The sequence below is a fragment of the Vombatus ursinus genome, unplaced genomic scaffold, assembly GCF_900497805.2.
Source record: "Vombatus ursinus unplaced genomic scaffold, bare-nosed wombat genome assembly UNPS02013588.1, whole genome shotgun sequence".
NCBI lineage: Eukaryota > Metazoa > Chordata > Mammalia > Diprotodontia > Vombatidae > Vombatus > Vombatus ursinus.
Genome location: NW_020953366.1, coordinates 35,636 through 59,247, shown reverse-complemented (window position 1 = coordinate 59,247; position 23,612 = coordinate 35,636). Strand labels below are relative to the sequence as shown.

Below are 23,612 nucleotides of genomic sequence, written 5' to 3'. Positions count from 1 at the left end.
AATGACTGGAACATAGTTACCACGGAATAAATGATCTACCCTATCTAATAGAGGGTAATGGCATCCCCCAGTGGGGAACCCACCAAATTTTAGGTTTGCTGTGAGATAAAATGAAAGTTTTATTTCAAATAGATCAAAAATGAGGAGGGGGAAAAATTAGCAAATTTCACAGAAATTTATTTTTAGAAGTAAAAACATTCAAAGTAATAAATTTTTATTGTAGAAGTGGTCACACAAACATTACCAAGTACCATTACAATGACATGCTGCATTTAAATTACATAAATAAGAAATAGCATTTGTGTGCTAGTAAAAGGGGAATATCACCACTTATAAGTTTAGGCTTTTCCCCCTCAAGTAAAATGAAAATCACCCGACTGAAAGATTGTTGATGACTTAGGGAGCAAATCAAGAGACTTGGATTCTAGTTCCTGTTCAGCCCTTAATCATCTATGTCTTTATGCTAGTTATTTCACTCCTTTTGGTCTCAGTTTTCTCATTTGTAAAAGGGAGAGGATGGCCTAAGCACCACAGGTGGATAGAGCAAGAGGTTCTGGGGGCAGAGGCCCCCATTCATCGGCTCTGTACCTGTGTGATCTTAGACAAATCATTCAATCTCATCAAGCTTCAATTTCCTCCTCTGTAAAACAGGGTAATTGGTCTAGGTGGCTTCACCTTTGAGGTTCCTTTCAGTTCTAGATCTATATTAGGATCTATGTTCAGTAAATCAACCAAAGGTTCTAGAAAGGAATAAAATTTTGCTATTTTCTTATGATTATAAATGTCTCTGAAAATAATTTAACATGCAGAAATATTTTTCAACAAAGAATGCCAATATTTGGATAGGTCTTCAGCCATCTTTGGAAAACTTTGACATTGTGTCCATTTGGCTTTGTTCTTTGCATATATAGACTGATGACTTGAAGAAGCTGTTACTAGAGAGAACCATTCTTTGCATGCATCCATTGCCCTGAAGATCTAGTTTGTACTTCTTTCTGCCTCCTTCCCACTGGGTCCACTGCCTCCACAGAAGTAAGCATCCCATACCCTCACTGATTGTTGTGTGCCAAGCTGCACCAGATTAATTAGGTCATTGGATGGTTTTCAAAACTACTCAGTACATACGACATTGCTTCAAGTTATATCCCTACCATCTCTTTAATTGGTGTTGCTTAGAGTCAGTCATTTTTCAGTTTTTCACCCAGGGGGTCATTAGATGACTTTCTGCTGGCTGACAGCCAGCCCATTTGATCAGCATAGGCACAAGCACCCCTCTTATGCTGGTGAACAAGTGGCATTTCAGCACCTTGGCTTGGGAATGAATCCTGTTTGCCCTTGATGATTTAGTATGGCTCGTAGATAGCACCTGAGGTCAGCCACATTTTTACCCAAATAGAATTCTGGTTTCTAAATTTAACATTTAAATGAGTTTTATTTGATAGATATAAAAATTCTAGCCCCATGTCCCTTGTGTGTTCAGAAACTAAGAATGGAATTTTAATGTGTATGGTAAAAAAAATTCATCTATCTCCCTTGCTTATTTCCAAATATGAATTTTCCCAAGTAAAAGCCTGCCACTGCTACTCTCTAGCAATACCATGATTGTGGCAGAGGTCCAGAAAGCATCATCATATTTCATTTGTCGTTTGACAAAAATTGAATGTACAGTTATAAAATCAGTTTAAAAAAAACTAGGTCAGGATAACTGAGCTCACCTGCTGGAAGGAACTCCCAGAATGGAAACTCCACTAATCAAAAGCTAGTATAAAATTTACAGTCTTCATTCTCTGAGTGAATTCTGCACTGAGTGGTGCAGTTACTAGCCCAGGGTAACATTATCTCAGACAGCTCTGCATACTGGATCTTCCTGACTCCAAAGCCATTCTTTTACCCTCTATGCCATGCTCCCTTTCATAGTTACGTAAAAATGTGTTTAGTTTTCCACAATCCCTTCAAAATACACAATTGTACATCACTAAGAAGTGTTCTGTTCCCTAAATCTCTAAATACTCTTAAAGTTTTGAAGATACAATAGTTTCTTCTTGTAACAAATGCCAATATTCACTTGTTTTTCTTTTCAAAGCCAATATATTAACTCCTAATTAGCTTCCATTTAAATTACCTGAATTTGAAGTAGCAATGTAATGGTTCTATTAAATGGAGAAATGGTGATTCTCTCCCAAACCCCCAAACCCCACCCACTGCCATACTGAATTAGGCTCAAAGTGTGCAATTTAAATTACCGAGGAAATACAGTCCTCAGACCTGTCATTCACTGGCTTGGCATACAAATTAAAATGAATTGATTTTCTTAGGGGAAAAAATATAGTTCCTTAGTAAGCATGGACATGATACATGGCACCTGCTTCTTTGCATGGAAGTTAACATCTAAGGAATAAGATTCAAACTCTGTGGCAACCTTCCGATTGACTCTGGTAAGGATTTGCATTATCTCAAGCTTGTTAGCATACTGTTTCAACATTGTGCAAAGTGACTGGATAAACCACGAACCATCCTTTGAATTTCTCCAAGAATAGTAGCCTACAAAACAACAAAACCCACAAACTGTCAGAAAATGACAATTATTGAAGCTGATGTCACAAATAATTACATGAAATTATTGAGAAAACTATCCAAAAAACAAGTATGGATTCCAGTAGGCTTCACGGACCATGGGAGGAAAAAACCCTTTTTATGCCTTGGGACAGTGATATTGATGAAGTGGAAGAAAAAATGCTGTGTACAGCCTTCCATCCCCATATCACCTCCTCTTTTGGTAAAGAAATTCAAGGAGGACTGCCTTTGTAGGTGAACCCTCTCAGCCTTGGGTCCCCCCACTGCCCCTCCTTCTAGAGCTTTAGCACAGTGCCTGGCACCTGGCAAGCCCTTAATAAGCTTGGTGACTTGACTCACTCAGATTTCTACCTGCTAAACTCCATTTCCAAAGGAGAGGATCAAGTGAACAAGCCAAAGACAGAAGCAATACCTCTTTCCCTTTCCCCACCTGCTCCAATTCTAAGAAGAAGATTATTGTGTTATTTGGTTCCATCAATTTCATAATAGTCCACCTGCTCTATCAGACACACTGCTGATATTAACAGAATGATAATGACCACCAGCTCTTTGTCTAGTCCTTGACAAGGTTCCCATGCATTCTCTCTGTTGAGAGGCAAAATCACGGGTAAATCAGACTACCAAGCTTGGGTTCAATTCCTGCCTCAGAGGGTAGTGAGTGAGTGAGCAGGGGGCCACGGGACTAAACTTCTAAGAACCTCAGGTTCCACATCTATAAAATGAGGACTATACAACTTGCCGAACCTTCTGCAAAGGGGTGTTAGGAAGGCTGTTAAAATTGTTAATAGAGGGGGCAGCTAGGTGGCGCAGTGGATACAGGAGCGGTCCTGGATTCAGGAGGACCTGAGTTCAAATCAGGCCTCAGACACATAACATGTACTAGCTGTGTGACCCTGGGCAAGTCACTTAACCCCATTGCCTAGCCAAAAAAAAAAAAAAAAAAAGATTGTTAATAGGAATATTTCATCCAGGTTAGTATCAAGTATGATTACTCCTATTTTACAAAGTACAATGCTGAGGCAGTGAGAGGTTAAATGTCTTGCCTATGGTCACCAAGCTCTTACATGGCAGAGCCAGAATTTTAACTTGGGGCTTCTGATTCCCAAGCTCCATGGCTGTTATACTATGCTACTGTATTCACTTTACCACTAGAAGCATAATCATGAATGCGATTTATTTTTAAGAGCTGAAGTCAAGGGTCAATCATATATAAGGTCTGTGATTACTGGACACAACAAAGTTAACTGGATCCCATTGGAATTAAAATAATGATGACAGCCTTTGTAATACTATTCTCTAACCGACTTATAACTCTTCCTGTAAGCATTAACACACACAAAAATCAGTCTCAGTGTGATCAAAAATCTGCAATATTTTCATAAATACCAATTTTGCACAACTCTTTCTTACCTGGGGCTGTAGAATATGCATATAAGAAGTCTGCCTCAACAGGTATTTTCTGGCATGTTACATCATCATCAGTGCCACTGTCTGTTTCAACACCACAATCCAACTCTGTGCCTCTACATGCCTAGTTAAAAGAAAAAATCAATTACCATGCGTGAAATCTAGAGTAAATTTTTAAAATTTTGAAAATCATTAGTATATGCCTATTGGGCTTCATTTATATTCTAGGTCAGAAAATCCATGTTTTCTTTTGAGGAAGGCCCTGAGGGTGGCCACGTGAGAGGGGACCTCTACCAACAACCGGACCAAAAAAAATGTACGTCCCTCCTAGTGATTGGTTCAGTTTCAAGGACTCCAAGAGACAAAAATTTTTAGTCATTTGTAACTTGGCCAAAAAAAAAAAAAAAAAATGTGATTTCTTAAAAACGTACAGCCCATTAGGTTTCGATTTTTCTAGCCATTATTTTTTTTTCTATCTCTGCCTCCCAGAATCAATAGCCAAGTGTTTCAGAAAACTGCTCCTGACTTGGTCTGACATGTACTAGGCCATTCATCCTTTGTGATTTTAAAAGGGGAAAGACATATGCAACTAAATCCTATGTCCTATTATCTGAAATATATTAGCTAGAAAACATGGTTATGGGAAAGTAACTGTTCATACTGTGGTCAAGGTACATTTGAGTATTTCTATAGGATTGGGACTGGACCTCTGATTTCATTGATATAGGGAACTCCCAGGTGAGGAAACTCTCTCTACCAATGCAGGTGAGCACTTCAGTCTTTGACAGTGGCCTAGAGCCCTGTGAGGTATACTGATGTGCCCAGGGTCAAAAAGCCAGTGTATGCTGGGCAGCACTTGATCTCAGGGCTCCTGGTCCCCAGGCCAGATGCTCCCTCCCTATCTATTTTATACATGAAAGGAAATCATAAATTCCAGTCTTTGTCAGTGGAACAAAATAACAATTTATCTTAATTATTTAGAACTATTGAATAATCAGAAGTAATTGATTATTTTAAGAATAGAAGCGAGTAGGTTATTAGCTTGGAATCTACAATCTCAGAAAAGAAAAGTGACTTCATGTCACCTACTCTAACCTGCATCTGATCAGGAAGCTCTTCTGTTACATTCCTGGTAAGCAATTGTTCAGCCTCCACTTAAAGATCTCTCCCAAGGCAGCCCAGGACACACCCCTACACCCACACCATACGCTCCTTATACTGAGATAATGTCCACCTCTCTGAAACTGCTACCCACCATCCCAGATTCTGTCCTCTAGGGCCAAGCATAACAGGTCTAACCTTTTTAGATGACATGCCCTCAAATGCCTGTCATGTCTGTGTCTGTCTCATCCCCTCCCCTTTAAGGACACACACCACAACACACATGATGTGGATCTGAGTCCCTACACCAGCCTGGCCACACTGCTCTAACTGTCCTCTAGCTTTTTAGGATCCTTCCAAAAACATGACACCTAAAAAGAAATACAATTTGCTAGGTGTGCTGGTACCTTAGTACGTCCTATACACTGATATGCCTAAACATGGTATAGGTATTTAACATGTATCTATGATGTGTTGGTCACCTGTCTTAAAAATCAGATGATTCAGGATCTTCTGGATTTATCGTTGACAAGGTTGGAAGAGAGAAATGGAAATCAATAAACCAATAGCTGATTTTCATTTTTATTCCTACTATTCTTTGTTTAGTGGAGGTTTCAAATAAGGAAACGCAAAGCTTCTAAATTAAGGTATCCTTGGGAATGAGGAAAGCAAAAGGACATTTGGATATACCACAAACTGAATAACCAATCTCCAAACAATGTTTTACCTGAATGATAAAAAGCTTTGGTTTTCCTGTTAGACTTCTACACTTATCCCCTTTAAAGAAAAATGTTAATCTTTTCAGTTCAACAGATCCATCTGTCCCAAAGATGATTCCTTCTTCACCATGACTTAGAATCACGCAAACAAAACTGCTCCTTTGGCTGTGATCTTCTTTAGAAACTTGGAATACATTTAAAACAAAAACAAAAAACAAAAAAACACCACTTCAGAACCAGTTCTATGGGAACAATAAAATGAGAGAGGATTGGATTAGGACCTTAACAGGTCCTCTGGTTCAGTTCTTGCTTTCAGAAAGTGAGGTATATTTCAAGTATTCCACAAAGTTAGAATGTATTCATACATAACCTTGCAAAATCTCACCCTTTCTTCCACTGGGTTATGTTTACTCATGAGTGTCAGCATCTAACTCATAGTCATTCTATAAATTATTACTTACCATTGCACATTAATTCAATTATTTCTTTACATGTCAGGTCATTTTTATTCCTGACTTCATATTTCAAGCTCTTGAACGTATCCCTGAGGTTTGCTGCATCTACATCTGTACCAGAACGAAATGACATGCCTTTGAAAAGAAAGAGAACGTTTAGTTGCAGTTTCAAAAGAAACTATTGCTTTGAAAACAAGTGAGCAAAGATGACAATAATGATAATAGCTAGCAATTACTAAGTACCTATGATGTGCCAGGCACTACGCTAAGCACTTTATAAATGACTTGCCCAGGGTCACAAAGCTAGTAAATGTATAATGCTGAATTTGAACTCGGATCTTCTGGACCCCAGCCTCAGTACTGGTCAATTTTGCCATAAAGTTTTAAAGGTGTTGCCCAACTGACAAAACGTTAAAGGATAAGAACAGGTAGTTTTCACAGGAAGAAATTCAAGCTAGCCGTATGAAAAATGTTCCAATTTATTAATAACTAGAAAAATGCAAATTAAAACAACTCTTAAGGTTTCATCGCACACCCATCAGATTGGCAAAGTTGAAAAAGATGATAAATATTGGCACACTTGTGGGAAAATGGGCAAATCAATGCACTGATGGTGTAGCTGTAAACCAGCTCCAATGTGGAAATTTGGGATTTCCAGCCAATGAGGAAAGCAATTTGGAACTAGCCTGCAAAAGTTACTAAGTTGTGCATATTCTTTGATCCAGTGGGTATATAGGCCAATTCCATCCTTAGATGTATACTCCAAAGAGATCAAAGAGGAAAGGGGCTCATGTGCACAAAAATATATTTATCTACTCTTTTCATGGTGCCATAGCCATAGAACTGGAAAATAAGGATTGCTTATCAATTAGGGAAAGCCTCAACAAATTATGGTCTATGAATATAACGGAATACTGTGATTGTGCTGTAAAAAATGATGAAGGGGACAGTTTCTCTGAAACCTGGGCAGCCTTGTATGAGCTGATGCAATGTAAAGTGAGCAGAACCTGGAGAACAATTTATATAACAGCAACAACACTGTAAAGACAAACAACTCTGAAAGACTTAAGAACTGTGATCGACACAATGACCAAGCATGATTCATGATGAGACATACTAGTCGCTTTCTCATAGAAGAGATGGACTCAGGGTGCAGAATGATTAATTTTTTGGAAAAGGCAAATGTAGAAATTTGTTCTAAACTACACATTTGTACTAAGTGTGGCCTTTATTCTTTCTTTTTCAAGACGGGAGGGAGGAGGTAGAGAAGAGAGATATTAATTAAAAAACACATTTTTTTTCCCAAAGAAACAAAGTGACCAGGTCAAAGGTGGAAACAATTCATAATCCATTCTCTTGAATACAAAGAACATTGTAAAGACAAGTTCCAGTTGGATCATAATAATAAAAGTTCTCATTATTCTACTAGAAAAATCCTGTAACTACGTAGCAGTTACAATAATTTAGTTCACTTAGTGCACAATTTAACTCCTATTCAGTGTAATGTTCTCTGATTATTTCCCAAGATAATTAACTGCCTTCTGTTAAGGACCTGCTAATTTTTTTTTTTTTGCATTACCTATACCTAGCAGCTGGCACAGAGTAAGGGAGACAGAAGGTACCCAAATTCTTTAATAGAAAGACTAACTATTGTTTTAAACCACAAGACTTTATTTTTCACATCATTTAGTAAGCTACATACACTTCAGATGATATTTTCATGACAATATGCTGGTCTTAATCTGAGACCCTGGGAAATCACCAACATGGTGGTGGAGTCAGAACACTGAGGCCCATTTCTGCCTTTCACTAGTTGTATAACCTTGGCCAAGCCAATCACCTAACCTCTCTGTGCCTCAGTTTCCATCTCTGTAGAGCAAAGGATCTGGATCATACAGTCAGTAAGGTCCCTTCCAAATAAAAGGTTCTAAGTGTCTAGTCTCAGCTATTTTTTAAATCATGGTTAAATAATGATACTATTTGGTGACCACCACCAAAAGAGAAACCCAAATGAATCTGTAACCTTGTTCACCTTCAAAACTATTACTTAATAGTGCATTTTAGCATATGAAAGGTCAGTTTCTACAAATGAGGGAGTAGATGATGTCTGAGCTCCCTTCCAGCTCTCCATCTATCTATCTATGACCCTTTGATCCTTCTAAGTGAAGGTTGCAAGGAAATCCTAAGGAACCTAAATTCTGCTTGTAAAACATTTTAAAGAGATAATCAGGTTTTTAGTTTAGCCACTAGCATTAGTGTTGTTGCCCAGTTTCTAATGCAAAAGTTGTTGCACGTGTTTGACAACATTAACTTATCCACTGTTGATCATGGAATATGGGGAAAATGACAAAATATTATGATACATACCAGTATTTGGGTGAAAATTTTTATTATTGATTATTACACATAGCCCCATTTCTGGATAATCCATTTTATAGCTGTCTGATGACAGACCAGATTCTGCTGACTTGCTACCATGGAGGATCTTTCTGTTTGGAAATGAAATAACATATTTTATTGGTAATAGTCCACAAGTTACTCCATTCTGTCTGGTTTTAGAAAAATTTAAAATAAGTAGATTTAACTTATCAATAAAACATTCAAGAGGAATCAGCTAATTCATGGCTAATCTGGTGAGGTCTTGATAACAATTACTTACAAGATCCAAAGTAAACCAACAAAAAGTAGAAATTAAGATCGAAAAGCTTCTATTTAAACTATTATGCTCAATTAATTGGAATAGTGCTTAAACAGGAAACAATTATTACAAAAAAATAACTCACTAATATGGAAAAAATTATATACAGTACAATATACTACAAGAAGCACATAGTTAAGAAAATGAGGGCTTTTAGACAAGGAGGATATGATATCAAGTCATCACAAATATTAAAATTCATGTACTTGATTCAGAAAAGAGCTCTTCAGGCCCTCATGCAAAACAAGGAAATATATACTAGTTAGAGAAAAAATCATGGATCCAAGAAGTATAGAAGAATGGGAATATCCAGTGTTCAATATATCTCAATACTGTCTCAGGTCAAGATGCTTTCACTAATCTTCAGTCTCTCCTTACTGGCTGCATCCTTGTTATCTGCTAATAACATCTATGTCTCTTCCATCTTCACAAACACCCCTCCCTTGATCAGTCCATCTGTCTCCTCCTATTCATTCATGGCTAAACTCCTGAAGAAGGCAGCCTATAATGTGGGCCTCCACTTTCCCTCCTCTCACTCTCTTAACTCTCTGAAGTCTAGCTTTCAGCTTCATCATTCAACTAAATCAGCTCTCTCTAACCTACTAATAATCTCTTAATCACTACATCTAATGACCTTCTTAAAATCTTCATCCTTCTTCACTACTCTGCATACTTCAACATTGTTGGTTACCCTCCCTTCCTAGGTTTTCAAGGCAGTGTTCTCTCCTGGTTCTCCTCCTACTTCTCTGATATCTGTTCAGTGTCTTTGGCTGAATCTTCATCCAGGTTCCATTTGTTAACGAACTGGGAATCCCCAGTACTGTGTCATGGGCCCTCTTCTCTTCCCCCTCTACACTATTTTGTTTGGTGATCTCTGAAGCTCCCATGATTTCGAAGTAACTTCCAAATCTACATATCCAGGTCTCACCTCTCTCTGACCAGTCTTGAATCTTTAACCCCCTCCTGAACATCGCAAGTTGGATGACACCATAAACTCAACATGTCCAAAACTCAGCTCATTATCTACACCAACCTCAACACTTAACTCTTCCTTCTACCTTTGTCACTTCTCACATATAAGTCCCTTTCTCTCCTCTGACAGTGCCACCAACCTAGTACATGCCCTCATATCACTTCATACCTGCATTATTGAAATAGCCTGGTCTTCACTCAATGGATCTTCTGACCTTAAGTCTCTCCATTTCAGTCCATCCTCTACTCAGCTGTGAGGTGACCTACCTAAAGTGCAGGTCTAGCTATGTTACATGGCCCCCTCCCCCCCAAACTTTAGTAGCTTACCTCTAGGTATCAAATATTTTATATATATATACATATATATATATATATGCCTAGAGGTATTTATTACCTCTAGGATTAAATAGAAAATCTTCCATTTGCCTTTTAGAGCCTTCATAAACTAGTCCCTTCCTACCTTTCCAGTTTTCTTACCCCTTACCTCCCTCTACATACTCTACAACCCACTGACACTGGCCTCTTAGCTGTTCCTCACACAAGACACTCTTATCCCCTCTCAACTGCTTTATTTTTAGACTGGGTCTGCCTATCTTACTCAGGCTGGAAGGGCCCCTGCCTGATCCCACAGACACTCTGACCTGCTCTCCTTCCCAGCTGGACTGGTCCACTCCTCCTTAGGCATACAAGTGGTGCCCTATTCTCAGGGGCTCTCCATATTGGTGCCAGACTTAGTAAAGGCACCTGCTTGACTTTAGCCCTATTTCAGCTCAGAGCTTTTGAAATCAAAAGATCCATGAGCCCCAGCCTCCCAGAAGCACAGACTGCAGGACTGGGCCATCAAGCTCCACTGGCTAACTGTGCATTTTCACTGGCTATCCCCTGTGCCTACGGTTCTTTCCCTCACTGCCATGGCCTCCTAGCTTCCCTAGCTCCATTCATGCATCAGGTAAAATTCTACCCTCAGTAAGACCCCTTTTCTGATCCCCCTTAATGCTAGAGCTGTCCCTCTGTGCTAACCTTCCCTTCATTCTCTATATATCTTGTTTGCACATACATAGCTGTCAGCTTGTATCTCATTCGACTCTGAACATCTGGACAGTAGAGAGTATTTTTTGTCTTTCTTTGTATTTCCAGCATTTACAAAGAGCCTGGCTCAGAGTAAGCACTCAATAACTTGACTTGTGCTAGAATTTGTATAGAGTATTTGATGTGCAAAAAAGTGCTGAGTCATCAAAAAGGTTACCTTTATTCAGTATCTTCTATGTTAATGGGTAAGAAAGTACCATGCCACATAAAAACCAGTCACAGATTTAGAGTTGGTTGTGACCTTATGGGCCACTCAGTGCAGCTCCCTCGTTTTACAGAGAGACAAATGAGGCCCAGAGAAGTAAGTGACTTCCTTAGGCTCACAGACCTAGTAAATACATATTTTTTCAGACTAGAAGAGGAATTTAATTTTGTACATGTTGGGCTTGAGGTGTCAGAGAGATAACCAGGAGGCAGTTAGAAAAACACAGGACTAGAACCACTGGGAAGGACTGAGGCTGGAGCTGTCAATTGGAGAATAATTTTCAAGAGGAATTGAAGCTACAGAAAAAGAGCTATGGAGGAAAGAGTGAGGAGAAAACCAGGAAGAGTACCATGGACAGCCTAACCAACTAGAGGCAGTACAGTGACTTTTCCTGTCAATTAGATCACATTAGCTCACTTGTGGAAATTTTAAAACTTGTTTTATTATGCTTAATCCTAGTTACTAAAATTTTCAAGAAGATCCAGAATTTTTATGGAAATACTTACAGTACTGAACTTTTGGTGGATTTTGAATCTACTGTAATTTCAGTATTTGCCATGCTGTTTCTATTACTGACAAGAAAACAGAAAAGTTAAACATCAGATTTTTATAGTATAGAAATTTTTAAAATAATTATTCTTTTAGCTTTATATCCTTTATTGTCCCCAACCCCCAGCAAATCATCTTGTATTTCACAGAACTAAAGATTCTACTCATTTAGGGAGCCAACACTCTGCCTAGCATAAAAGTAATGCAAAATTATAGCTTATTTTTGCTTCAAATAGTCAAATTGTGAAGGAACGGGAAAAGGAGTTGATAGCTTTGGTGAACTGAAGGATATCTTCAAAATATCTTTCCAGAAATAAAAAAGTTGTCAATATCATATTGCAGAAATCATAAGAAAATGCCTGTGAAAAATAAAGTTCACCTCACTGACTTTCCCATGTAGAAAGGAAGCCATGAGGTAAGAATCTGAAAAGTATTTCCACAAGCATCCTGTATTTTGCAGCACTTGGTGTAAGACATTGCAGTTGTAGTGGATACGCTAGTAGTGGGACCCTGGACTTTTTAGAGACCCTTAACTTCTCACTGTTCCAGACAACTAAGAGGGGAGAAGGTGCCCACCTGTATTAGCAGAAGGGTCTTTCTTCCTCAGCAGGATAAACCCTATAGCAATTAAATCCCAAGTCCTCTCAAAAAGCCATTAAATTAAATCCCTTATCTGTTAATCATATTTTTAAGGAACAAGCAGCTCTAACCATTTTTCTTCAAATGTTGCTCTTTTTTTGTTTTTGCTATTTTGATATAGGTCAGTGGTCAATAACGGATTTATAACCTATCCATACTCAAATACAGATTTGCACTGAAAAGTACACAAATATCCTTTATTTGATCTTACCAGCATTTTCTGATAGGACAATGAGGATCCTAGCTAGAAGAGCACTGGCAGCATTACCTCATCCATGTATTACCTAAGGGAATGATGACTTCCTATTCTGCTGAATTCAATATGCACTAATTTAGGAATAGTGATCTCATAGTGTAAGGCTTGAGGGAAAAGTCTGCCATTAGAAACATTTGCTATTTTTCAAAAAGATTACATTATATATCAGAAAGAATAATAAACAGAAGGCAAATGATTCAATGGTTATTTCTCCTTTAACATTTCTGCATCTGCTCTGAATTTTATCAGCTTTGAAGACATTTCAATTGATACTGTATCTTCCTTTGACGTCATACTGCTAGTAACTTAAAAAAATTAAACGGTTATTAGCAAAAGCAGTTTTGAAGATGCCTCCATCAGGTAAGGTTGACTAGTCATAACTAACTGAAGAATGTAAAATCTAAAAATGAGATATAGATATATAATGCTTCATGTACATAAGTACTAACACACTTATGAGTTGAAGATCACTCATATTACACTTTTTATACCCTCTAGGTATATTCGTTGTACTAGTGCTGTGTGGAATTACAATGGAGAGAATGTAATCCTCAGAAAGAAATTCAAATCAGAGCAAAGTACCAGGCCAGCAGTGAATGAAATACAAAGTTTAGATCAGATTAGGGCACTCAAGTAGAATGAATATAACAAAGAACTTGGTGTGTGTGTACTGGGGGATGGGGTGGGAGGGTGGGTGGAGGGCAGTCATTACCAACTGGGAAACAAGGGAATCAGGGAAGGTTCTCAGCAATTTAGCATATGGCATTATGATAATCAATAATAGCTAGCATTTACATGGCATTTTATGGTTTACAAATTGTGTCACATAATCTTGCAATTCCACTTTAGTATTCCATTTCACAACATTTTTTGAATGCCTACTATAGTTGTTGTTCGGTGGTTTCCGCCAAGTCAGACTCTCTGTGACCCTATTTAGAGGTTTTCTGGCAAGAGACAGGAGTGGTTTGCCATCTTCTTTTCCAGTTCATTTTACAAATGAGGAAACTGAGGCAAAAAGCCTAAAGTCTCAAAGCTAGTGTCTTAGGCCATACCTGAACTCAGGAAGATAGCTCTTCCTGACTTCAGGCCCAGCACTCTCTCCACTGCACCACCTAGCTGCCCCTGCCTACTATATAATCTTGACCTATTCTGCCACTTTTGGCTAAGAGAACACTTGGTAAACATGGAGCAAAGTAAGCTGTCCATCCTCCAAGAGTTTCAAAGCCCTACAAACAGCATAGCATGGCAGCTAGAGGTGTGGCAACGGGTAGTAAGACCATTCACTTTATCAGTTCAAAAAATTTTTTTCCAAATTCTACAAGGGTCACCTGGGTCCCCCACAAAAATCCCTCACTCTTTGTAGAAAGACTAGAGTTGGGTAAGAGAGAGATGATGGAGAAGAAGATATGAAGATAAATAAGACTTGGTCCCTGCCCTCAAGTAGTTTACATTCCAGTAAGGAACAGGACTTGTCACGGTAGAATTGTACCAGAGAGATCTAACAAGCCTGGGTGTACAGGTATGGGGTAAAAAAACAACTCAACTTTATAGCTGAAAATAAAAACAATGAAAAGGCATCTGCTTCCAGAACCAAGTCTTGGACATTCAGAAGAACACCAAAACATCAAAATGAGGTTCTGTCACTGGAGGTCTTGAAGGAGAAGTTAAATGACCAGGTGTCAGGGACATCATTGAAGAATTCATGCTTCAGGTTAAACAGCTGAGGCCTCTTTTATTTCGGGGAGTTTAAAAATTCTGTGCTGGGGAGTCCCAGCTGAATTCTTTATAGGAGGTCTTTCCTTGGCCCTCCAGTGTTGTTTGCAACTCGGCCTCCATCCCAAACACAGGCTATAACCGAATGGAAGCCTTACTGCTGACATTTTCATGTTTTTTCTGGTCATTGCTTTAATTTTAAAATCACTGTGGGTCTCTGAGGGACAAAGGTAATGTCATGGATCCTTTAAGACTGACTGGGCGCTCCAAAGTTGTGTCACTTTGACCAGTGTTCCAAAGTAACATTGTAGGATGAGTATTTTAACAGGCAAATAATTATCTTTATATTATGAAAACAGTTGTGACCTCTGACCCCTGAAAGGGTCTGAGGGATCCCCAGTGTCTAAATTCCACACTTTGAGAACGACTGGAATAGAGGACTGCAGAAAATTATTTTTTCCTTCATCCTGGTCAGGTATCACTTAAAAATTTTTTTCCAACTCATTTTGGGACATAGCTGATTATCAACTCAGTTTATATCTTACTTAGTTCTCATTCTGGAGCAACTGCCATTATTAGTTAATGTTTCTTTTATGTTGTTCATATCATAGTCTACATCAAGAGAAGTAAAGAGCTGAAAAAATTTAGTATTACTCTAGGAAGAAGCAATATAGTGGAAGAGAAAGAGCTCTGGACTCAGGATCAGAAAACACCACCACCACCACTAAATCACTTAATCTCTCTAAGCCTCAATACAAAATGGTGATAATACCTATGTCATTATGTCATAAGATCGTAGATTTAGAGCTGGAAGGGGCATAGATTCTAACCCCTTCATTCTGTAGTTAAGGAAATGGCAAGGGAGGAAAGTAAAGGTCCCACAGATATAGTAAGGGGAACTAGGCTTTCAACCCTGATCCTCTGACTTAAAGTCCAGCATGTTTTCCACTGCATCATGTTGCCTCTATTAATATTGAGGTTTATGTTATCATAGTTATGAAAATTATATATTTACCTGGCATCTTTCATCCAGGATTATTTTGGTTAACCTAATAAGAGACTAATCAATTCACATCATTAAGGAAAATGTTATGCTACTTCATTTAAAAAAAAGAACCTGTTTTGTTCCCTCTGTTTTCATTTGTGCCTGTTTAGTTTTTTGGAATAACACTTGGAAAAACATCAGGGGACATTTCAAAGTGGTTCTGGGAAAAGCAAATTACTGTTGCAGAAATGTGAAACAGTGGTTAAATGCCCTACACTTTTTTTTGTTTGTTTTTGCTAGGCAATGGGGGTTAAGTGACTTGCCCAAGGTCACACAGCTAGTGTCAAGTGTCTGAAGCTGGATTTGAACTCTGGTCCTCCTGATTCCAGGGCCAGTGCTCTATCCATTGCACCAGCTAGCTGCCCCCATAAATGCCCTAAACTAATGGTTGCAAGTTAAGTGGTTTAGAAGCAAAAGTCTTTCCAAAAATCACTATACCCTCTCTTTTTGGACTCCAAAATTGCAAAAACACTCAGAGCTGATGAAGTCTTCCCTCAGCATGAGTCAATCTGGTAAAAATGTTTACTATATATTGATCTGAGGTTCAAGATGCTGTTACAAAATGCCCCAAAACTCTGCTTTCGTTTCCCCAAGCATCCTGAATAAACTGGAGGGGGGGGGAGCAAAACCAAAAGCCAGAAGGGTACAAAATAGTCAGACCTAAATTGAGTGATATATTTACTCTACTTTTGCATAGATAGCACTTTTAAGTCAAGGACAGGGTCAACTCATTAAAAGGGCTGAACACTCTACAAACAATCTAGAGGAATAGATAAATCTAATCTGACTCAACAGTCACCAACAGCAGTTACTTTGTTTCATTTTTATATTGTTACAAAAACCCTCCATAATTCAATTCTATTAAAGATCCTCTCTGATACACATCTTGTAACAATTTCTGGTACACATCTTCTAACTATAATTTCTGATGGAATCCTTTTCAGATGAGATGCAAGTAGTTAACGTTAATTATTCAGTAAGTGTAGGGGATGGAGTAAGAGATAATATCCTGCTGTGTGACCCTGGGCAAGTCACTTAACCCCAATTGCCTTTAAAAAAAAAAAAGAGAGAGAGAGAATATCCTGGAGGGGAAAAGGGCTTGAAGAAATAGAAGAAGTAAATAGATAAGTAATCCCTCCGACTATTGGACTCAATTAGATAAACTATATAGGCTGAGCACAGCCAGAGAAGTTTCAAACTGGCCAGATTCCAAGGATAAAAGTGTTCGTGGGTAGGTATGGACTAAGTATCATAGATCTAGAGCTGGAAGGACCATTACAGGTATCTAGCAAAGCCCCTCTAACAGGTAAGAAAACAGAGGTTCATAAAGGTTAAGTCACAGACAGGATTTAAACTAGTCCTCTGATTCCAAAGCCATGCATCACCCTTTGGAAGAACAGCAGGGAGGGACACGGCCGGAGAGACACGGACACGGGACACGCACACACTCACACGAGGGTAAGTGACAGACGGGATTTAAACTAAAGTCCTCTGATTCCAAAGCCAGTGCATCACCCTTTGGAAGAAGAACAGCAGGGAGGGACACGGCCGGACAGACACGGACACGGACACGCACACGGACACGCACACACTCACACGAGGGTAAGTCACAGACAGGATTTAAACTACAGTCGTCTGATTCCAAAGCCCATGTGCTCTTTCCAGTGCATCACCCTTCGGAAGAAAGTCAGGGAGGGACACACGGACACACGTCTCCACATCTGAAAAGGGGCGGTAATTACATATTTCACTTTTGAAAAATGTTTTGGCTCCAGATTAGTAAAGGATCTAGAACAACAACAAAAGCCCCCTCCGCAAAACAAAGCCCAAGGAATCCCAAGCTCAACAGCCTACAAAGGCGAGAACTTCAGTGTCCCCAGGGCCCAGTCATTCTGTTTACTTAAGAGGGATTGGCTTAAAACTCAGGACAGTCACCCGAGTAGTCATAGCCCTGGGCATGTTTCTAAGGAAACAAAGGAAAAAATCCGCACTCACCCTCCCTCCCTCGCGGCCCGGAGTCACCCCCCCCCCCCGGGCTGAGTCACGGCCCCCTGCTCCGGCTCCGGCCCAGTCCCCAGCCCCTGCCCCCGGGCCCCCCATCTGGCCGGTATTCTCGGGGCTTCGCAGGTTTTTACCGCAGACCCCCCCTGCTCGTTTGCGGGCTGTTTGAAGCCTCCTCCCGCACCGTCCCCTCCCACCCCCGCTAAGCCATCCTTAGACGGCAGACAAAGGCAAGGCCCCCACGCGCAGCAGCAGCGGCCGCGGCCCCGAGGCCGACCCCGGGGTCTCCTTCTCTTCCGGCCTCCGCCGGGGTCCGGCGTCAACAGGCGGGAGGAGAAAGAGGGAGCGGAGAGAGAAAGGAGAGAGCAGCGCCAAGCCCCGGGTGGGGGCGGGGGCGCCCGGGGGTGCCACGTTCGGAGGGGGCAGGGGGGAGTTAGAGCGCCCGACAAAGCTGGGGGGTAGGTGAGCGGAGCACTTACCACACGACGACCGGCGTTCGATTTCCGCTCCGCACCTCAGCCTAACACACTGCAACTACTGCCAATGCCCTGGAGGATGGGCTAGGCCCCGCCCCCTAACGCTCTATTTTAAACTCGCAGAGATAAGCCCCGGGCCGCGCTCCCTCACGTCTCTCCCAAGGTGAGCCCCGCCTTCGTCTCGTGCTCACCACTCTTTCCTCCCGAGACAGGCTTAATCCCTCCCCTTCTGCAGTGAATGACAAGACTTCTAAGCGGAGCCAGTTTCTACAGAGTCCGGATAAGCCCCACCCCCTTTGCGTAACCAGGGATAAGCTCCGCCTCCGCCCCGGCCAGCCACTGGCCTCCATGGAGATAGTCCCGCCCCAGCCCTTCCGCGCCTCCGTTCCCCCGCCCTACGCACACGCCTTCACCCTGACGCACGGTGGGCGGGGCCGCTTTGGCGCCCAGTTTGAATCTCCCAACAGACTTCCAGGCGGTGTCCGGCGGGATCCAAGTTTGGAGCGTTATGTCCGCGCTGGTAACCTAGAAGCTGCCTGGGCCTCCACCACAACGGTCCCTCCCATTTCCCTAGGTAAAATGAGGGCGAACGGCTACCGGTCCTCTGCTTCCCCGGATTAAGAAAATAGGGAGGCAAAGAGGCGGGGGGGGGGGTCTAGGCCGCAAGAGGGGTCCAGGCTGTGGGCTGGGTGGAGGGGTACGGAAGGCGCCGAGGGCCAATCCGCGCAGCGCGGGGGAAGAACGAGATGGGCTCCGGCCCCACGCTGGGCAGGCAGGCCTTTGCACTTGTCTGGGCCACACTTTTAAATATGGGGCGGGAGAGGGGGCGGGGAAGCGTCGGGGTAAATTACCTTGAAGGCCCCGCATACATTTCCTTATATGGTGCCCCGCCCCCCCTTCCATAAGCCTAGGTTTCTTATCTGGGTACAGTCTAGTTAGCAAGCAAGCATTAAGCGCCTGCTTATCCTGGCCCTGTGGTGGACGGGCCCCCTCTGACAGCCCCTTCAGGCTTAGGATAGGTGACCCCTGCACCTGTCCGATGAAAGTTTCTGAGCTTCGAGATGACATAGCAGTTTAGTTTTGCAGCAAGTGCCTAATTTCGTTAAAAAAAACATTAAGCTCTTACTGTGTGGCATTAGGGTAGCTAGGGGGCTCAGTGGATAGAGCACCAGGACTAGAGTCAGGAAGACTCATCTTTGTGAGTTCAAATACGGCCTCAGACACTTTCCTAGCTGTGTGACCCTGGGCAAGTCACTTAACCCTGTTTGCCTCAGTTTCTCATCTGTCAAATGAGCTGGAGAAGGAAATGACAAACCACTCCAGTATCTTTGCCAAGAACACCCCAAATGGAATCACAAGTGGCAGAACACAACTGAAAACTGAACATCAACAAAATGTGGCTTTGGGAATACAAAGATAAAAATGTCCCAAAGAAGCTGTTATGAAAGGAGATGGAAGAAGGATTGAGAGAATGTACACTTAAAGAATACTAGTAGTCACCCTCAACAAGCATTTACTAAGTACTTGCTGTGTACCAGGCACTCAGCTAAACACTGGGAGATATAAAGAAAGGAAAAAAAAATACCTACCCTTGTGGAGCATACAATTTAATGGAGGAGAAATCATATAAACAAATAAACTATATACAACATAAAAATTGGGGGTAGACTCAGAGGTAAGCTAGGTGCCTCAGTGGCACCCTAATCCAGCCCCAGATACTTAATAGTGACCTTGGGAAAATCACTTAATCACAGTTTGCCTTAATCCACTGAAGAAGTAAATGGCAACCTACTCCTGTACCTTTACCAAGAAAACCCCATGGACAGCGTGGTCCACAGGGTTAGGAAGATGAAACACATCTGAACAAGTCTCAGGGAAGACACTAAGATCAAGGGAAATGGAGAAAGGCTTCTAGGAAGTCAAGTGAAACCAAGAGGTGAGGATGAGGAGGGAGAAAGTTCCAGGCAGGAGGGACAGCTATTGAAAATTCAAAAAACAGCTTCTGCTCATCTGGAGCTTACAACTCAATGATGAAGACCACATGCAAGCAACTGTATACAAACATGACAGAGACAAGATAAATAGGTTGGGAAAAGCTTGAAGAAACTGGAATTTAGGTTGGGTTTGAACAATGCCAGCGAAGCCAGGAAGGGGGAAAGGATGGAAACACTTCCAAGCATGAGGAGGACAGCCAAGGAAAAATCTGGAGTTGGGAAATGGAGTGTCTTGTGTCAAGAATGGCCAGAAGGCCAGTGATGCTGAATAGGAGAGTATATGGAAAGATTGGAAAGTTTGAATAAGGCCAGGTTAAGGAGTGCTGTAGGAGCTTAACAGGATTTTATATTTAATTCTGGGGGTAATAGGGGGGCAGTGAAGTTTGAGTGTGTGTGAGAAGGTGTGACTTGGTCTGACAAGCTTCTGGAAGGTCAGTTTGACAGCTGAGTAGCAGATGGATTTGGATTGGGGAAAATTTAAGGCTAAGAGGCTTATAACCTGGAGTGAGATGATTAGGGTTCGACTCCTTCAAGTCTCAGCTCTATTGTCTCATTCTTGGCCTTTTCCTTCCCTCCTCCCCCAGCTATTAGGAAACATACTCCCAAAATTACCTTTGCTTCACTCTGTTTATGTTATCACTCCTATTAGAAAATAAACTCTTTGGTGGGTAAGGCTATTCTGCTTAGATCAGCCTGGCTTAGATGGATAAACCCTTCCAAGTACTTGCTATTGTACCTCCTACCCAGTGAGTGCTTAACAGTGAGCGCTTGTAGACTTCCTGAAATAGTCCCTGCTCTCCGGGAGATTACACTGAATGGTTTTTTCTGTCCTTTTGTAGACGTTTTCACTAATTAAAATAACTTAGAGTTCACATTGGAAACCAATTGCCAAAATATTACCCAAACCGATTATCCTAACGTCAAAGACAAAAAAAGATGCCAAGTGGCTTAACGACTCTCCACTTCTGTAGCAACAGACGTGTGGAAAAGGGACAAAGAGTACTTAGAAGCATACGGTTTTTAGATAATTTATAAATTTAACTTTTGTACCCTAAATATGACCCTCATCCATGACCTCCGTAAGAGTCCTCCATCAATGCCTTATTGACCCTGGAGTCTTGAAGACCACAAGTAGGACGCAAGCTGATACTGAAATAGGATGGTTGAATAGTCTCAATGACAGGTTGTGATGGCTATCCAAGGATAGTCTCACTAAATAGGCAGGTCACTAGCAAATGCATGTTTTGGCTATGGCAACCCACAAAACAAAGAAAAATACAAAGCAGCTCCTTTCTGTAGGAATAGTGACAGTCATGGAAAAGGAGGCAAAGAGTGCTAAGACTCACACAAACTCTTGGAAAAAAAATAATGGTTTGCATAACTGCTGGGGGAAATGTTTCAGAGATCAAAAGCTACGGACCCATGTATCTACACAGTCTTTATGAGAATAAGCAGGGGCTGACAGTATTTTTAATGAAAATATGAAAGGGGATAGGTAAACTCTTGCAACTAATATTCTATAACCAACCGCATCTTTGCTATCACATGCTTAAATAAAAAATTTATTGACTCTAAAAAAAAAACATTAATTTGGTAGAACAAAATTGTCACAATAAGGGCTCTCCTATTCATACGTTAAGGTAATAGAATATTTGCTTCATAGACGCAATACAGAAAACTTTGTCAATTCTTTGATCATTAATAGCAGGTGAGGCATAAAACAAGTGGCAGAAGTATATGCCGTTGTCATGGAGAATGTTGCAAATGGACAACAGAAAACCTTATATTATATATCAAAGATTGTTCTTTCTCCATCAAAAAATTAAAGAACTTTCTAACATTCTATATTTTTTCCAAGTTTTAAGAGTGAAAAATAAATGATAAAGCCAAAAAGGTGGTATCCTTCCATGTTATCCATTTTCTCGTCCTTTGTCATCTAGCCTCCTTCCCTCCCATTTTGCTCCTACACTTACGGTTCATATTCGACAACAAAGGACAAAGCTAGAATTTTTAACACTTGACATTTATTAACAGTTAGGTGAAGATATATTTGGAAGAGGAATGATGCTATTATTTATATAACACTTAACACTTATCAAGTTAACTTGATATCGGATTCATTCTTAAGAATGGATTTGGGGTAGTTGTGTTCCCCCCAACCTATCAAATTATTTAGCTACACTCTATGGTGCCTTCTTGCTCTAACCATCCATTCTATGAATTTCCTCAAGTTCCTTCTAAATCACAATCCTTACCACACCAAGGACTATTGGGCAAAGTAGTTATCTGGGTGAATGTTTGGAACTTCCTCCTTTTGACTTGGCTGTGGTCAATTTTATTCTGAGGCATTGTTTTTCTTAAAATTGTGAGGTTTTTTCTTGGTTCTTAGTTTATTATTTTCACAATGGGAAAGCTGGAGCTCTAAGTAAGGTAACCTTTCTTAAATGCATAATAATGATTAAAGGGGCAGCGAGGTGTCACGGTGGAGATAGTTCTGGGCCAGGAATCTGGAAGACCTGAATTCACTCTAAGTCACTTAACTTCTGTTTGCTTCAGTTTTTTTCATTTGTAAAATGGGGATAATGGCACCTATGTTGCATTGTTGTTGAGGATCACATAATAAACACTATATAAATGTTAGCTATTATTATTGTTGTTGTTAAAGTGAAACCTAATAGTACATTCATATCCTCCAATGGTGTCAAAACTAAAAATTTTTAGCACTTTCTCCCACTCTTCTTTCATCTTTATGAAGAATCATAGGATTTAGAAATGGAAGCTACCTTAGAAATTATTAAGTCCATCCCCTCATTTTTCAGAGAAGGAAGCAAATGCAGAAATGTGAACTCACTTGCTGGAGGTCAAACAATTTAAATTTTTTTACTGAAAGGAATAAATTCTAGACATTTAACTTTGTATTCATTTTTCCTCTTTATTGAAACAGAAATTACGTATCAGTTGAGGATTTCCAGAATTGTGGCATATTAGGATTTATATTTCCGTGGTTTCTGAATCAATGAAAAGACAATGGGAAGAAAAATTGAGGAAGATTGGAGAACGAGCATCCCAGTATGAGAAAAGACCGCTGGGCTCAGTCTATAGGCCCCGGCTGTCTGAGCCAGGGGACCCCTCCTCTGTATGGAGGCTGTTTCATCGTCAAGCTCAAGCTTTTAACTTTGTCAGAACCTGTAAAGAGGTAAGACAGCCTCTTTCTTGTTCTTTCTTTTTAAAATGTTTTACAGCTTAAGTGTAGATGTGTGTTTTTATGAGCCTTTGGCATCTTCCAGGTTATAGCAGGAGCGTCTCAATATCACCTGACTTGAGAATAGCCTCCTGAGAGTTCCCCTAACAACTTACTTTGCACTAACCATGTGTAAACAGTTGTAATAGCTGCTATCTCATCAGTGTGTATACCTGAACTGCTGTAGGTAAAATTTGCTTGGTTGATGCTAGCTGGCACCTGTCTTCCCTTATACCGAGTGCTTCTCACACCCAAAGACAACTGGAGTAACCTAGTCCCCATAGGGTCGTGTCATTGACTAAGTGACCTAGGAGTTTGGAGAAGCGGGGAGTTTCCTCAGGGCCCTTGTACTGCAGTGACAGTCTGATTATACCAGCCCGTCTGAGGGAGTAAAATAGCTTGCAGTTTCTCTTTAGTAAGTCCCATCTCTTTAACTAGTTATCCAGTAAGACGTCCTGCTACCTGAAATGAGATCAAG

General features: G+C 40.7%; 2 protein-coding genes across 3 annotated transcripts in view; one reads left to right on the top strand and one right to left on the bottom strand.

Moving 5' to 3' along the window:
- Positions 1 to 205: 205 nt before the first annotated feature.
- On the bottom strand, positions 206 to 18,051 carry LOC114040560 (caspase-3-like). Its single transcript, XM_027858673.1, has 7 exons — positions 17,903 to 18,051; positions 11,727 to 11,792; positions 8,624 to 8,745; positions 6,263 to 6,391; positions 5,810 to 5,985; positions 3,985 to 4,105; positions 206 to 2,541 (listed from the first exon to the last, which is right to left on the bottom strand). The coding sequence occupies exons 2-7, from the start codon at positions 11,777 to 11,779 to the stop codon at positions 2,312 to 2,314; spliced, it is 831 nt and encodes a 276-aa protein (XP_027714474.1). The 5' UTR covers positions 11,780 to 11,792; positions 17,903 to 18,051; the 3' UTR covers positions 206 to 2,311.
- A 299-nt stretch (positions 18,052 to 18,350) lies between these two features.
- The window catches only part of LOC114040562 (DNA-directed primase/polymerase protein-like), a 33,500-nt gene continuing 28,238 nt past the window's right edge, over positions 18,351 to 23,612 (top strand). For both annotated transcript variants that reach the window (XM_027858675.1, XM_027858674.1), the window contains exons 1-2: positions 18,351 to 18,473; positions 22,838 to 23,089. In XM_027858675.1, coding sequence (XP_027714476.1) covers positions 22,910 to 23,089 — 180 coding nt within the window. In that variant the 5' untranslated portion in view covers positions 18,351 to 18,473; positions 22,838 to 22,909. The remainder of the gene's footprint in view (positions 18,474 to 22,837; positions 23,090 to 23,612) is intronic.

Coding starts and splice junctions, on each gene's coding strand:
- LOC114040560 (XM_027858673.1), bottom strand. CDS start 11,779: ATGGCAAATACTGAAATTACAGTAGATTCAAAATCCACCAAAAGTTCA. Junction 8,746..11,726: donor TCCACCAAAAGTTCAGTACT/GTAAGTATTTCC, acceptor ATTTCCAAACAG/AAAGATCCTCCATGGTAGCA. Junction 4,106..5,809: donor CAAAGCTTTTTATCATTCAG/GTAAAACATTGT, acceptor TCTTTTAACTAG/GCATGTAGAGGCACAGAGTT.